Below are 17,042 nucleotides of genomic sequence, written 5' to 3'. Positions count from 1 at the left end.
TCATTGTCTTGGGTGAAATACTAAAACATTATGATGGTTTATTTACTAATGAAACCACATGTACCATTGGTGTGCATGTTTAGAAACTTAATATTATTGAAAAAAAATTTTTCACTAAGAGCACCACTTGTTTTCTGTGTTGAGACAGTCAGAGCTATTTGTTAAATATTGAACAGTATAATCTGTGTCAAAATTCAAGATTGTATTGAGGTCACAAGTAGTAGATAAGACATAGTATGTGCATTTTATCATGTTATCTAATATTTTTTCCTATTTTAAGTTGGTTCTGTTCAATTGATGATGCCCTGTAGTGGCTTTTTGAGAACTTATAATGTAAAAAATGAAGTTTTCAAACCTGAAGTGGGCAGAGCACAGCCTATTATGCAACTGTTTGCTTAACAACAAATAAAATCTAATAATCTATCCAAAAATATTTATTTTACCCATCTACTGTTTTTTTGTGTATGTAAATTATAGCTGTGCTCCATGTACGTAATGAAACCCTGGCTAATGTTTTTATTAAAATTGACAAGAAAAATTCAGTAGTGATATCAGAAATAAGACTAGATAAATTGTTTCATATTTTTTGAAAATACAGGTGTGAGATAATAATATTTCAATGTAAAGTTTCAAACCAGTCATTAAAACCAAAAAGATTTTATTTTATTTTATAGTATTCAAGATTGGTTCTACTATCAGATGGTGCATTAATTTAAATGTTGTTAGTTACTTTATATTGAAATTCAACATTATTGTTCAGAAAACAATGAAAAATATAAGCATATAAAACAGCAGAAACAAATAGCAATATATGTGTTATTAAATAAAATGATATATTTTAGTCAATTCATTGAAGGGTTTAAACCAGAGAGGTGTGAAAATATCAGTAATTCAAGGAATTGAGCATATGAACATTCATGTGTTTTATATTTGTTTTAAATTGAAATGTGTATTGAATTTTAACTTTAAAATTGTAAATTACAGTAAAAAAAAGGACTAGTTTATTGTTTCCCTCCAGCATCACAACAAGAAAGACAGTTGTGCATACATTGTTGCCGTTTAAATATAGTGTATATTAAGTATGCAAATATTACCAGTCATTATACCAATTATGTTTTTTTAATGTAACTTACGAAACTACATTGCAATCTTCAACAAATTGTAACTATTCGATGCATGTAATTGAAGGATATGGCATAATACATCACATACTAAGCTTTCACTGAGCGAAGTGTAAGGACCCATTAAACACATGCATTACATCATATTCAAATATATAGAATATTTGGAAATGTAAGTAATAAATGTTTTCACATCCAGTGATCCTTGTACCATTTATGTGATATAGCTAGAGATTATGGTTCCACCATTATATAGATGACTGGCTATCTTAGCCTCATCTCAATGACAATTGTTTCCTTTGAGGAAGTAGTATATCTTGATTGGTTAGACAACTAGAGAAATCTCATCCTTCAGCAGGATTTTATTTCTATCAATTTGTTGTTCCCAAGTAAACTGGGGATTTGTGTCCAGTCATAGATCTTTCACATTTCAATTTTTTGACCTACATCAATTTCCCATGGATAATTTTGTTACACTCCAATGATTCTTTGCACCCTAATTACATGTTTCGTTTGCAGTAGACACTTCATGATGAATAGAACCTCTTTGGATCTGTTGTTTTTTCCTATTCATTATCCTTTTTCTCTGCACACCAATTTCACATATTGGTTTGAAAAAAAAAACAGTACTACAGGGACTTTCATTTTCTTCCCTGTCATCCAGATCTCCACCTTTTTTACAAATGCTTTTCTGACTAGGTAGAGCACTTGTTTCAAGTCTTAGAAGATTTTAGGTAATTGGTCCTCAGAAAAATCAACCCTTCTCATCAATTTCTTGGAACTTTTGGCAGTTTGTTGCACGTGGAATTATTTTATTACAGTTGTACATAATCATTTGGCTATTATCCTTATGGATGACTGTAGTTTCATATATCAACCATCATTGGGCACTTAGTCTTGTTGTTTTCCTACCTTCAATCTTCTCAGTTTGGCTATTCTTTATAAGTTTGACTGGCAGCTTCACGTGTTCCATGGGCTCTATGTTGTGTTGCAGGTTGTATCTTGAAGCCGAACAAAATTTTTCTAAAGGAGTAATCTCTCAAACCTCCTCTTTATGCTTTTGCCACTTCCAAGAATATCAAGCTTCTTCTTTTCCAGCCCCCTATTTCCCTTCCATCACATTTGGCAGTGACTGCATTCAGTCAGGAATGGTTCAATTTTTTTATGTCCACTCCGTATTTGGGACAATCTTTGTCTGGTCTTTCTTGTAACATCATACTGATTGTCTCAAATGTCGTTTCCTTGGTTTAGTCTTTCACAGTCCGCTTCCTCTCTCCCACTCTCTTCTTCAACCTTGCCATGCAGACATATTGTCACTTTAAAACTTCATGCATTAGATTTATTTAACCCTTTGCTATATATTCCAGGCTCTCTTTGCGTGTGGCATTTTTTAGCAGTTTTGTTAGACTATCCTTTCTCCTTATCTACCAGTGGAAATAGTGAATTTTTCGCCATTGGTTATGACGTGATTCTATCTCCCCTTTACATTCTTCTGTTTCCATTCTCTCTCAGTTCTTGGTGTGGCTTTTCGATTGGTTATTGGGCATTTCTTTCTACTACTTTCTTGTTTCCAGTTATCATCAACTTTTTTTCTTTCGTGTTTCTAACTCTGCTATTCCATTCCTTTTAACTTCATGTATTTCTTGCCTTTCCGACTTGGAACCCTGAACACTGTTCTCCATGCCATTACCCTCCCCCAATTCTACCTTTAAACTTTTGACTTCCTGTTTCTTGTACCATCTTCTTTTCTATCCATTTTTTCCTTTTTGTATGTGGTCGTTAACGTTCTGATGTTATACCATCGATTCTTTTCTCAATCCCGATCATGTTTTCCTCAACCCGTCTATAGCACAAGTGTATGACAGCACATTCATTCCTCAATCTCTTTCCTCTGTTTCTCATCCTTATTTCATTCAAATTTCGATATCGCCTACTCTATTCTATCCATTTGGTCTGTTGTTCTATAAACCACACTTTTCCTTTTTTGTGGTTCATACTCCTTTCTCTTCATGCATTTTAATCTTTCTTCTACCCGTGCTTTTTTCATTAACTTATCTGTTTTGTATACTCTTATTTGAATGAGAATGCTCGTTGATGCATGCAGCTATTCTCATATCAGATCAGGTACCTTATACAATCTTTGGCTTCTTCCATCATTCATTGGTGGAGATTTCTTTATCTTAATTTTACTTATACCATACTTGGTCCTACCCAATAGTAGGTGTTGCTTGCCAGGGTATACATAAACAAAATTTACACAGTGTAGGGCCATCCATAGCCTGATATAGACCTCACTCATAAAATGGGATGCTCTACAAGACTGCTCAAGATATCTTCACTGTGATCATTCTCTTAAATATGGCTCGATCCAGACCATACCCACTTATCATGAGTAAAGCGGCCAGATGATTCTTGCCTATTTTAGACCCACAGTGCGTTCCCCCTTTTCTGTTAATGAAAGTCCTTGCGAATAACAATTTTTTAGCAGCTGTGGCCAGTTCAACTTAGCAGACTGTATGGTGATGGTGTTCCGTTCGTACTTATGTGCATGTCATGAAGCAGTAGTATCACGTGAATTTAAGTGGGAGCCTCAAGGCAAGTGAGAAACGAAAAATTTCGAGAAAGCTATATACGAGAGGGATGAGTATCCGTCGGAAATACATGTACAGTGCAGAAAAATGTTAACATTATTTGACTTGTTAGCTGACCGACTTGCAACCTGTGTTAAGAATACTTGTTTTTATTTTACTGAAGCTGCATGATTCATTATTTAACTGACTCTTTATATGTACAAATATCGTATTTTGTTCTTGTGGAGAATCTTTTGTATGCGTCATTTGCGTTGACAAAAGCTAATGAAAGTAGAAAATTTGTACTGATAAATGTGAAAAAACGGAAACTTGTATATTTTATTTGAAAAGGCTGCTTTTCTACTGGTAAAATTTTATATGTGCTTGATGGAGATTGTGTCTCAGTTTAAAGCATATAGTTGCCTATGGCTATACATTACATACAGAGAAATTAGTTACATAAACTCTATAAATGCTTACAAGTCTCCATGACGATCTTCAGCTGCAGCTTGACATTTTACATCTCGAACTAATGACATTTTTTAAAGTAGTGAATAGGTATGGTAAATCATCATGAACTGTATCAGCTAGCTACTAAGTATGTTTATGATCATTACAATGTATAAAGTTAGGTACCATATCAAGAAAACCTTTGCCCATAGTTGAGCATAAAAGAATTCTACAAACAAAATAAATAAAAAATTGGGAATTCAAAACCTCCAAATAGGGATCCACCAAATGTAATTATAGCTAACAGCATGGAACCAAAATAGGGGTTAGTAGTTTGAGGAAATAATATCTACAGTATCTCCATCTTTATTTCCTCATTTTCTTCACTATCAGTATTTGTAGGGTTTTAAATACCCGATTTTTTTTAATTTATCTTGTTATTACAACTAGCTAGTTGTCTTTATAAAGTTCCCTTAACTGTCTTTATAAAATAATGTTTTTACTATGATTGTACTTACTAATCATACGATATTCCTTGATGAATATAGTCAAAAGCCTAGGTTGGAAATAAAACCTCAAACATTTCATAATTAGACTAATTTCACTTCATTTATTTGAAAGTACTTAGATATAATACAAAAATATGATAAAAGAAAATTCAGTGCTTTCCTGCAGCTTGTAAAATGACTTAAAAAAACTGGGTCATATTATTTGATTAAAATTAAGTAAAAATGAACAAAATTTTTCTTTTTTTGCAACATACGTATAATAAGCTATGGTAATAATACTAAATAAAATAAAATTTGAAGATATATTTATTAAAGTTTCTTTTGTGGAAACCTATTGTGAGTGTAATTGCATTCATTCAGTTCATTAGCAGTTTGAGATGTAATTTATTTCTTAGTATAATAAGAAGCTAACTCGTTTTTAATTAGCAATAAACAGATAAGGAAAAGTTCAAGATTTGAATGTTTCTTAACTTAATTTTATCATACAATTTTGAACATTTTTTTTTTATTTTCTAAAGTCTACTAACACTCATTATCTAACACAACAAAATAATTTAATTATAGCACATCAGTGGATTATTACTAAATGACTGTTAGCGTGAGAATTGTCACTGAGAGAGGATTGTTTGTTTACTATTAATCTGAATTGTTAATCAGCATAATACACGAGTTCACCGAAGGCTTATTTAAATTTCTTTAAGTCTTCAAATTTTGGAAGAAAGATATAACAATCACTTCAGAACTCGGTGATTCGAGAAGCGGCAGAGCTATATAAAAGGAAATCCATACATTTTTGCAGTAACTTAAAAATCGAATTCTTCAGAAGTCAGAGAACAGGTCGAATCATTTCTCTTACTTTCAAATTGGTTGGGTGAATAGATAGCGCTACCATCATGAGCTCGACCAGGCATGTTTTCGGGTTTAAAATTCCTAACCGATGTGTTGCAATGTGCACCATTGATTGCAGCCTCTGATTTCTGGTTCAGGTTCAAACTACCTACGGTGTGACACAGTCGTCAATATTTACTTATCTAATAACCCTTGATTCAAGACAAAAAATTATGAGTAGAATATAAAACACTTCTAACTCGCAACAATATTTAACAATTATTTAATTCAACAAATTTTGTAAAATGTTTGTTATTTATAGCAATTATGAATGACAATTTACGTTCTCGTTAAAAGTATAGAATCAAATGGCATGGCCAGGTGGTTAAGGCACTCAATTCGTAATCTGAGAGTTGCGGGTTCGAATCCTTTCATACCAGATATGCTCGCCTTTTCAGCCGTAGGGGCGTTATAATGTGACGACCAATCCCATTATTTGTTGGTAAAAGAATAACCCAAGAGTTGGCGGTGGGTGGTAATGACTAGCTGCCTTCCCTCTAGTCTTACACTGCTAAATTAGGGACGGCTAGCGCAGATAGCCCTCGAGTAGTTTTGCGAGAAATTTAAAAACAAACAAACAAATGACATTCATTTATATTTCTTAAAAGTACAGTTAGCATGAAAAAACATTTAAAATGTTCTACCTACATGAAACAAGAGCAATTGATATAAAGTAACAGAAGAAACAAACAATGGAGAAGGATTAAAAATTAAGTTTCTTCCTCTCTCCTATAAACATTTTATCGCACTTTTTGTTTAGAATTAAGCTATGTGTGCACTGCCCATCACGAGTATCAAAACCCGGATTTTAGCGGTATGAGTCTGCAGACATACCACTGTGCCATTGGGGGCTTATCGGACTTTCGGGAACTTCTTTTCTGAAAAGTTTGTTTATTTCGAATATCGTGCAAAGCTACGAAAGGACCATTTACGTTAGCTCTCACTAATTTTGATTTGTATTAACTCTTAGACTACTCTGATAGAATAATGAGTTTTGACTGTTACTTTTACTATGACGCAGAGAGAGAAGGAATTTCGACCAACAGGACACAACCACTAGGCCACTCCCAGGTTTTTTTGGGTTTTTTTACTTATGGAGGACAAAACGTAAAGTTATTTATAGTTAAGATTATAATAATATTTTAATTTTAGGAATAGCATACTCTAGTTTATATTCAACTACTCATTATATTTTACATATTTCCATTTTCACTTACTGCATCAAGCTTATTCAAACTTCAGAAGCAATAATTCAATATGTGTAAGGAACATTTTATAAAGAATGTCTCTGTATTTAGCTACTTTACATATTATATTTTACATGAATTATTCCATCATCATTCGATACAAAACGGAAGCTAAGTTGGCTAGTTGATCAGTAATAATCCTAGCTAATGGAAACCGTATTATAAATATATATCACGAAATACGATAATGGTTCATAATAGGAATCGTCCATTTGTCACATTATTTAATATGACTCCACTAGTCTGCACATCCGTACACATTGTGTAGAGTAGTTTTATTTGACTACCTCACAAAAAACAGCAACTGTATAATAGTTGAAATTCAATTGCTTTAATGAAGTCTGTGGTTTATTTGGAACCTCATACTCTACTACATGCATACATATATAGCTGCGTGCAGGCCGTGTATGTAATTTAGTGTTTATATGGCATGCATGACACATGTGTCGTAACGATTATGAAGTTGTTGTGACAAAATTGAACTTGCATATTATTTGTTTATATACATATGGTTCCTGCCCTTTCAAACACTACACTACTGACAGGATAACAGTTTTGTTTTGTTACTATTACATTCTCGATTTGGGCCGTGTTACATAAATGTCTATGTTATTTCCCACAACAGTGATCTTTAAGCCATAGTTTAAAACATATCACCAAGCCTAGTTTCCAGAATTAAGTTGGCAATTAATGTGATAGTTGATGGTAAGTATCGAAGTATAACCAATAATGCGTGATCGCAAATGTTTTAGATACCGCAGATAAAGTAAGGAATGGCAAGAATCATGCAAGCATTGATGACGATTCTAGGCGAAGTTGAAACAGAACGTTTGTAGCTATATATTTTATTTAATTACAGAAGCTATATATATAACTTAAAGTAAAAAATGCAATAGCAAGAAAATTAAACAAAGAAGCTTAAAGCTTGAAACAGTGTTGGCATTATTTCATATAGCTACAAATCCCTAGTGACTTCACGTCTAAACGCTGTAATATTTAGAAAAGTCAAAATATGGACTTGCAGCTTGATTAAATGATGTCAACATTATTTTTCAAACCTTAAGCTTTTTTTTTTTTACTTTTTTGCGATTGCGTTTTCACTTTAAACTACCTATTTTTATTCTTCAACTATATGGAAATCCAATTCCTTGTTTTTTAAATTAATAATGTTTCATAATATTACTCATTTAGGATTTTGCTTAAGACAACTGTATTACATAAGCTCTGTGAAAGTCGTACGTTCATGGCCTAAGCATGGGCAACCCAGTATCACCAGTTCTAGCCAATATTTTTATGATACAATTTGAAACACAAGCAATTAACACAGCATTACATCCACCACTATACTGGTACAGATATGTAGATGACATGGTTGCGGGATTCAGATCTACAGAACACACACTTAAATTGTTCAATCACATTAACTCTATACATCCCAACATTAACTTCACATGTGAATAGGAAGAAAGCAATCAAATATCATTTCTTAACCTCAAAATTACAAGAACCGATACACAATTTAAAACAGAAATCCACCAAAAAATCACCCATACTGAACTATACATTCCTTGGGACTCAGCACATGAAACAAAACAAAAACTCAACACACTAAGAAACCAAATAAACGCAGCCATAAAACTATGCTCATCAGATAACATTAACGATGAATTAGACAAAATAAAACAATACTTCATCAACATCAATAAGTTTCCTCCACAAACCGGAGAAAACACTATACGCACACACCTAGACAGAAAACAAAATCAACCAACAAAAGTAAATATATCTCATGAAATCATATACTGCTGCATACCATATATTCCCGACATCAGCAGAAAAATAACCAACATTTGGCAAAAACTAGTAACAAAATATGACATTCCAGTTAATACCAAATTTATTCAAAAACCAGACACAAAACTTAGGTTTATACTATGTAAAAACTACACTGACAAACACCACATCAACATTATTTATAAAATACAATGTGATGATTGCCACGACTTCTATATTGGAGAAACAAGTAGGAAAATGGAAACCAGATTCAAAGAACATAAAAAGTTACCTTCACACGTTTTCGAACACTGCAAGTCAAATAAACACAACATAACCATTGAAAACACCCAAATACTAAATAACAAAACAAACATAAATGCAAAATTAAAGAATCCTTGCTTATACAACAACTCAAGCCCAAAATAAACCAATACAAAGGAACACCTTTATATCTATATTAATAAATATGATCCAACATCTAAGCATGCTCTCTACATGTGGTCAGCTATCGGTCAGTTACCTCTGTCTTTCTTTGTGAACCTGATGATGACCAAAGAAGGTTGAAACGTTGTTCCCTCCTCTACATAGAGCTTTCTTTATACCTTACTTACACAACAACATAAACCTAAAATAAACCAATACAAAGGAACACCTTTATACTTATATTAAAAATAATATAAAATTATATATTCAAACATCTAACACCGCCCTCTACATTCCGACACTTAGTTACACAACCCCTTTCAAACATGTGGTTAGCTTCCGGTCAGTTACCTCTTTCTTTCTTTGTAAACCTGATGATGACCGAAGAAGGTCGAAACGTTGTTCGCTCCTCTACGTAAAATATTTTCTCAACCCAAACGAGCCGTTTTTGCATATATATTTTTCTCTACAAGTGGGTTTTCTCGACATCACTGATCATGATGTTTTTTGTTTTTTCTCTAAACGATAAAGGTTTACGTCATTGTTCGATGCTTATCAGTAGATTCATGTGTTTTGTTTTGTTTTTCAGTTAATTTTTTGTTTGTGTATTGTAAAAGACACAGCATCTTGAGAAGTTAAACTGCAAAGCCGGTATACAGAGAAAGGTTTATAAACTTTGTACAGAACACTTTTCTTTATCTATTAAGGGTTAATTAAATTTATTAATACGATGTTCTAGTTTACATACTGCCTTGAAGCTAATTCCTTCATCATCAATCGTAACCAGTTGGATGATCATCTCAAAACAGCGTGCAAGGCATACTTTAGTATGAAAAACATGCTAGTTCTAGGTCTATCTATTTACCCAGTAAAAATTTTGAAGTGCTAGTTAAAATTTAAAAAAAACATTACAGTTGCTATGATAAAATATTGGTTAAGCTACAACCCGGTTTGCCGGATTTGCTCAGGTGTACATGATGATTAGACACTATTGTCTAACACTGTAATTCATATTATAAACTTTTACTAAGAATGTTGAGGTCAGTCTTAGGTCGCCCTCTAAGGACAGCGGTATGTTTAAGGACTTACATCGCTAGATTCCGGGTTTTGATACCCGTGGTTGGCAGAGCATAGATATCCTATTGTGCAGCTTTGTGCTTAATTACAGTCTTAGCTCATACAACTCAGCTACACGTAAACGTTGGTTCTCAAAACTAGGTACATATGCGTACAAAATTCTATTGCAGTTACATTTGTGTATTTGAGGTATGTGGTTTAATGGTATTTCTGTGATTATTCTAGTTTCTTCAGGTACCTTTCTTGCGAAAACAGCTGCTGACTTCGAGGTGCATCTGATAGATTATGAACTTTTTACCTTTGAGTCTTTAACAATTTCAAATCCTGTTTATTACCTTATTAACGGTGCAAAGAAATAGGGCAAGCCTTATTACAATGTCTTATTAGGTTAGATGTTTATACTGCATAATTTTGGCTTTTACTTCATGGATAAGGTCACTGTTTTGGAATTCGTTGTTTCATAAACGTTTCGCTTTACTAGATCTTTCTGCTATAAAAAGCTGCGAAATGTATCTTATTTAATGTGTGGTGTTCCTTAATTCAATATTGTTTAGTAATCTCGATATAGAAATAACTTTAAAAAAACATTGGTGAAAGTTAGGAGTTCGCTGTGAATCAAATATACAGGTATATCGTGAATAGCATTATGGCCTGCGTCGACACACCACTAATTTGTGTACCGTTAATGGCTTTTATACATTCGATTACTCCTCTGTATATGTATATACGCATAAAGAAGAATACAATTTTGTCTGCTTTTAGTTTTAGATTTTTCTACGAGGAGATGGGTTAGCGGTTATCTTTCTTGCACTTTGTATTTGAAGATCCATTAGGCGTTATCACAAACACACGCTTCTTTGGAGTCTTTGGTCGTAAGAGTAACAGTCAAGTGAAAGTTTGTGTTGGTTATCTAGCAAGCCTAATGATGAGGTTACCAAAACAACGCGAAAGGCATCGTCACAGTAACGCAGAAATATAAAAACAAAACAAAACTGATATCTCTCGCATTACTTAGATATTATTTATGACACCAACTTAGATATTTGTAAAGGAATGTAAAAATGCACAAACTAACCTTCATACGATTTAAATTTTTCTTACCTTTACGCTGTTTCTTTGTTATTGTAACATCGGGCAAACCTATAAGAAACGTATTTATACAGTTTTACTGCACATTTTCCCGTAAAATGTGCAACGTCCTTACAGTACGTGCATACTTTAATAATTGATAGTTGCCCAAAATAATCATTTGTTGCCTGTTAACCAACTAACGTATAAAAGTATTAGGTTTCGAGAAGCTAAACTGCAACTTAGTTACCTTGAAAGTTTAAATAGTATCTTAGTATTCTGCATATTTTACCAAAATGGACAAAGAAATTACAAGAATAAAGTATCTTATAAACTCTTTTTGTTAACTTACTTATAATTTAAAAATCTATGTCCTAATTTATCTGTGAACTAAGCATTTAGGTCCAGCTTTGACTAACCTATTACAACCTGTGTTCTGACTCTTTATTGGAATCTATGAACATTTACATCTTGACTCTTGCACTCGGTAAACATATTTTTCTAACTCTCTTGCAATCTTTAGTGAATAGAAATCCTGATTTATCTACAACTTTTAAACACTCTCCAATTAACTTACAGCACCCACGTTAAGTAACAATTAATTCACATACCGACTAACTTGTAATTTATATTTACAACACGATTTGCATCTGGCCTGTAAACACTTACGTTCTGACTCACTTGTGGTCGGTAACATTCGATGTCTGGAGTAATATTCTGTTGGCACGGTCCGATCTAAATCGTACGTTTTCTTATCCGTCATACCACGACTGTTCTTTCGCTGAGTTTTTGGCCACCACACTTCTTCTAGGTCAAAATCAAAACCTGAAATGTGTGAAAATAATGATAATAGTCATTTCTTATATTTTATCTGTGTTCGGTAGGATTTCTAAAATTATTTTATATTGTTCAGGACACCTTAAACCTTTTTAATTGAGATGAGTTATTCGACTTTTTTTACAGTTAATATCGCAGAGTTAAGCCAAAACTAATTTTGTCCATTTATTTAATACTCTTCTTTATCATAATTTTAAGATGCCTCTTCCAGTCGATGATTCAGGAGATATTGTTATCTCTTTAACATGTATGAGATGTTTCTTTCAGTGGACCACTAGGACATATTGTTATCTCTTTAACATGTAGAAGATGCCTCTTTTAGTAAATGATCCAGAACATGTTGCTTTTTCTTCAACATGTATATGTGTGTTTTCTTATAGCAAAATCACATCAGGCTATCTGCTGGGTCCACCGAGGTGAATCGAACCCCTAATTTTAGCGTTGTAAATCTTTAGACAAACCGCTATCCCAGAGGGGGACTCAACATATATGAGATACCTTTTCAGTGAATAATTCAGGACAAGTTTTTATCTCTTCAACACGTATGAGCTGCCTTTTTCAGCGAATAATCTAGAACATGTTGATATTTTTTCAACATCTATAAAATGCCTCTTTCAGTGGATAATCCAAAACATGTTTCCACTGTGAAAATTTTGCCTCCGTATATTTTTTCTTGCTTAAAGGTCTTTCCTTTTCTCTGTCTCACCTTCACAAGTGATTAAATAAAAGTTTGTATCCTTCACGAGCTTCATTTCATACCATTCTACTTCCGTATTGGAACTCTTTCCTCCACAGTAACACTTAAGTTTGTTTATCCATTATCCGTCACCACTCCGCTCTGAGATTTAAACCTCGTGATCGAAGAGAGGCGATATCCTGCTAATGGTCCATCAGCCTTATTCGGTTGGAATTAAATGAGAGATAGAAAAAATGTTAAAAATGGTTGTGTTAAGGAGTGATAGTCAAATCCCACCACTAGAATCGAGTAACGCAAAATTTGGCGATGAATGCTGTTAACTAGTTGTTTTCCCTCTTGTCTACAAGTTTAACACTTGTTACAGCAAATAACCGAAGAAACGAATAAACAAATAAAAGTGAAAACTATATGCACGTAATTATAGACTTATTTGAACACTTACGTGCTCTAATTTCTTACAATAGTACACCTTTAGTGTTGTTCTATCACTCGAAAGATTGTAACCTTTTCGAGGTTTTTTGAAAACAGTAAATAAACAAAAATGTCTTAAAAACCTCAATTTTTCTAATATAAAATTTCTAAGGTTGTTAATAAAGTCATGAAAACTCTTAGATACAGCTCTTTTCACTATTCACATACCAGTTATTAGGCTGAATATATGTTTATATGTTAGACAGTTTTGTTTGCAAGAAAAATGGAAATAATTTAGTTCACTAATATCAATATACCTACCATTTGGGATTGATCTTCGTCTTGGTGGAAACTGGCGAGTTTCTGTGTGCGGCAAATCCATAGTTGTTAAATTATATAATGAATATTTACTTTTTATTGGTTTAACACATGAAAAAAAGAGAAATATATAAACATATATCGGACTATTATTAATTTTAATTACTGTATTTTAATTACCATTTTCTCTTTTTTCATGTTTATACAACTCTGTTTAAAGCTAATCCTATTTTCTCATTTATTTAATACACATCTGTGTTATAACTTTTAAAATGTTGTAATTTATTTTTGTGCGTTTTTAAACATTAATCCAAAAGTAATCTCATATTTTTTTATTTTTCAAAATAAATGTTTCTTTGTATTGTTAACTAAAACTTAAGCAATGGGTTATTTGTTCTATGCTCTTCGCAGGTATTGAAACCTGATTTTTAGCGTTATAAGTCGGAGGACTTACTGCTAAGCTGCCAGATGGAGCTGAAATGAATTATATATGTTTATTTTTCGGGGTTTTTCGCATATATTATTAATTACAATTATATAACATTTTATCAGATACTTCATTATATATATTTTTCATTTCAATAAAGTGATTTGTGATTTCTAGTGATTACTTTTATTTTTAATTCTAAAACAAGTCTTTGAGAAAACATTTATACAATTATTTTTACACAAAGATGAATGGATACATAACTGTTGTTTGAATCAAGTACAAAATCAGCATTAAATACATCGTGAGTTCTCTGATGTCTCTTTTGTGTATTTTAATGTTGCCGGGCAACTTAAATCAATAAATCTGCCTTCATTATATTTTTCCTTGCAAAATGTTTTAGTGCTTTGAAAACTCAGTTAAAAGTTGTGTTAAAGATTCTATAGGTTTTTAACTGTTAAATGTATTAAAATAAAAAATAGTTTACATCTTACCTTCTGAATAATCTTTGGTCATATTGACATCATTTATAACTTCCAGGATAACGAAACAACATGCGCTTGTATTCTTAGAATGAAAGCAGGTATAATTTCCAAACAAAAATATTCTTCGTTGGATTTTCTTTCTCTAGGTGACGCTCACTTAGGATAATCTTGTTATTTCAATTTTACTTTCACATAAAACACAAACTCACTAATTTATTAACTAAATAGACTTATTTTATAACCTCTAGAAAAGTAGATATATTTTATCATTTACATAAAATAATGAGAAATAAATAAAACAAATAAATGATAACTGGAGTAATTGTACTTAAATTAATTTTATACCAAATATATAATTCTCTGTTGCAAGTTCTTGGATTAAAAATTCACACACACACACTCTACTAAACTGGTCCTCACTTCGTATCATATATTTTTAAAGTAAAGTAAGCACGCAGTATGAACAGCAAATAAGGGTTTATTATACCTTAAACACAATTTGGTTATACGAGATCTATTAATTCTTGAGGTTTATAAAAGTATTTCGAGGTAACTTAAAACTACACATATACATACATATTTATTAGAATAGCTTGTTATGCTAAAATTATTTTAAGTTAAAATATTATGATGTTTAAGGAATAAAACATGTATATTTTCATCAACCAGAAAATTAATGGAAAAACTATAGCATTTTCTATTAAGTTTTGCAACTTGCCTTTAAACTTCAGAAATGTTTTGGAGTGTTGAATACCCTTTTGTCTTAAGAGAAAGACAGAAATGAAGAATGATAGGATGTTTAAATCATTATTGTAAGATGTGAGCAAGTATAACGAAAATAGAAATAGTTATTGGTACACAACAAAAAGATATAATAATTAAAAATATTGAAAAAAATTATAACTCAGAACTTTGAGATATATGTTACTTTTTTTTTTTTTCAATCTGAAATGCTTAACAAATTGTAGCTTGGATTAAGTTAATAGCACCGTCCAGTGATACATTGTTCCCATCTTGGTGTTTAACACCACGACACAAGATTTAAAACATTTATGTAAAGTAACATGTAACTTTTTTTATTACAAAAAAACACTTGGTCATTGCAAAAGTAAAGAAATCCAATAACTGCATGTCATAAGTCGCTTCCGGTTAAAAGGTGACCATTGACTTATGAATGATATTTATCTTCATAAAAATTCTTTGTAAATTTCAACATTGGTTTCTAATGTGTAATCATATGTGTATTAAGCTCAATACTGCAGACAAGAGTACAAGGGCGAACAATATCTTCTAAAGTTGTTCCACTTTGAACAGATAATTCTACATCACATACCAGACACTTATTAAGCACTTTTTTTCGAATAAAACAACAAGCCTCCGTTATATTCTTCCTAAGTTACATTAATTATTCAAAAAGCCAAATTTTTCGTTGTCACGACATTTCTCAAAGTTGTTCTATACTTCTATATAAATGATATTATATATAGAACGAAAGTATAAATCCAAAAAGATGTATTCTGTTTCAATAAAAAAATAACGTAGCTAAGTAATTAATGCTTTTATCAATGAAATCAATAAAAAACATTTATTTAATAATTCAAGGTATTTTTTATTATTTTCTAAATAAAGAGAACAGAGACTTGATATTTCCTAACTTCATCTGCCTCGTGTACGTTTGTCCAATAATATCAAGTATCCTCTAAAATTTAAAACTGTATTTGGCTTTTACGTAACACAGTTGCAACAAAATAAAAACAAATACATTTCTTTAATATCTTCCTCACTTTTTTGGTATCTCTGGAAAAAAGAAAAAGAAAATAAACATCCAAAGAAAAATGAAAACTTAAATAATAAAGATATGAAAAAAGTTCAGTAAACAAAAAATAACAATACCTAGCATCTAATTAAAGTTTAGCGATAGTGTCAGTAAAGTAAAACATAAATATTCCAGTAAAATAACATACAATGTTTTTTTATTATTCAAAGTTATTTATTCTCTTTCAAAAAGATATACACTACATTTCATATAAGATTAATATCTTGCTAAATAGTGTGTATGTGTTTTTCATATAGCAAAGCCACATCGGGATATCTGCTTCGTCCACCGAGGGTAATCGAACCGCTGATCTTAGCGTTATAAATCCGTAGGCTTATCGCTGTACTAGGAAGGACTGTTAAATATCACCCATATCAAGTGACTATCAGTTTTACTTTATGATAATAACAATAGCAAAAGTAAGAGTTTCAGTATTGTATTCTTATAATGTTAGTATTATTGTTATATATCTTAAGTTCAACTAATTATTTATTTAAATTGTTTAGAAAACAACATATATTTTATCTTATATTGAAACCAATCAATGAGATAAAGCAAAATTTAGGTAATACAAAAGATAACAAACAGTTTATGCAAACAACAACAACAAGAATCTGTAAAATTGAATGTATGTGTAGAAATATTTATTTGGGCAAACTAAATGTAATTTAAAATATCATTTAATGGACCATAAAGGATAGTTAAGAAGTAATAAAATTGAAAACTGAGCTATATCAGAACATGTACATGAAACATAACAGACGGTACTGTGAGAAGATATTGTAATATTAGCTCAACCGAAATCTATTTTAGCTAATAATATTTGAGAATCCTTGGAAATAAATAAATATGAAAAATGTTATGTATTATTAAATAAAGGCAAAGATCCGGCGAATATTTATGCAAAAATGTTCACTCGGGA

General features: G+C 31.6%; 1 protein-coding gene across 4 annotated transcripts in view; it reads right to left on the bottom strand.

The window, feature by feature from the left end:
• Positions 1–4,191: 4,191 nt before the first annotated feature.
• Positions 4,192–17,042, bottom strand: part of LOC143258543 (uncharacterized) — a 46,260-nt gene continuing 33,409 nt past the window's right edge. For 2 of the 4 annotated variants that reach the window (XM_076517671.1, XM_076517672.1), the window contains 5 exons: positions 14,314–16,101; positions 13,396–13,437; positions 11,799–11,954; positions 11,163–11,201; positions 4,784–5,647 (listed from right to left, as the gene is read on the bottom strand). In XM_076517671.1, coding sequence (XP_076373786.1) covers positions 5,454–5,647; positions 11,163–11,201; positions 11,799–11,954; positions 13,396–13,437; positions 14,314–14,335 — 453 coding nt within the window. In that variant the 5' untranslated portion in view covers positions 14,336–16,101 and the 3' untranslated portion in view covers positions 4,784–5,453. Of the gene's footprint in view, positions 5,648–11,162; positions 11,202–11,798; positions 11,955–13,395; positions 13,438–14,313; positions 16,102–17,042 lie in introns of all 4 variants that reach the window. The other 2 variants (XM_076517673.1, XM_076517674.1) reach the window with 2 other exon arrangements.

The sequence above is a fragment of the Tachypleus tridentatus genome, chromosome 8 (assembly GCF_004210375.1).
Source record: "Tachypleus tridentatus isolate NWPU-2018 chromosome 8, ASM421037v1, whole genome shotgun sequence".
Classification (NCBI taxonomy): Eukaryota; Metazoa; Arthropoda; class Merostomata; order Xiphosura; family Limulidae; genus Tachypleus; species Tachypleus tridentatus.
Note: the sequence above shows the minus strand (reverse complement) of the source record. Positions and strands in the feature narration are given on the sequence as shown.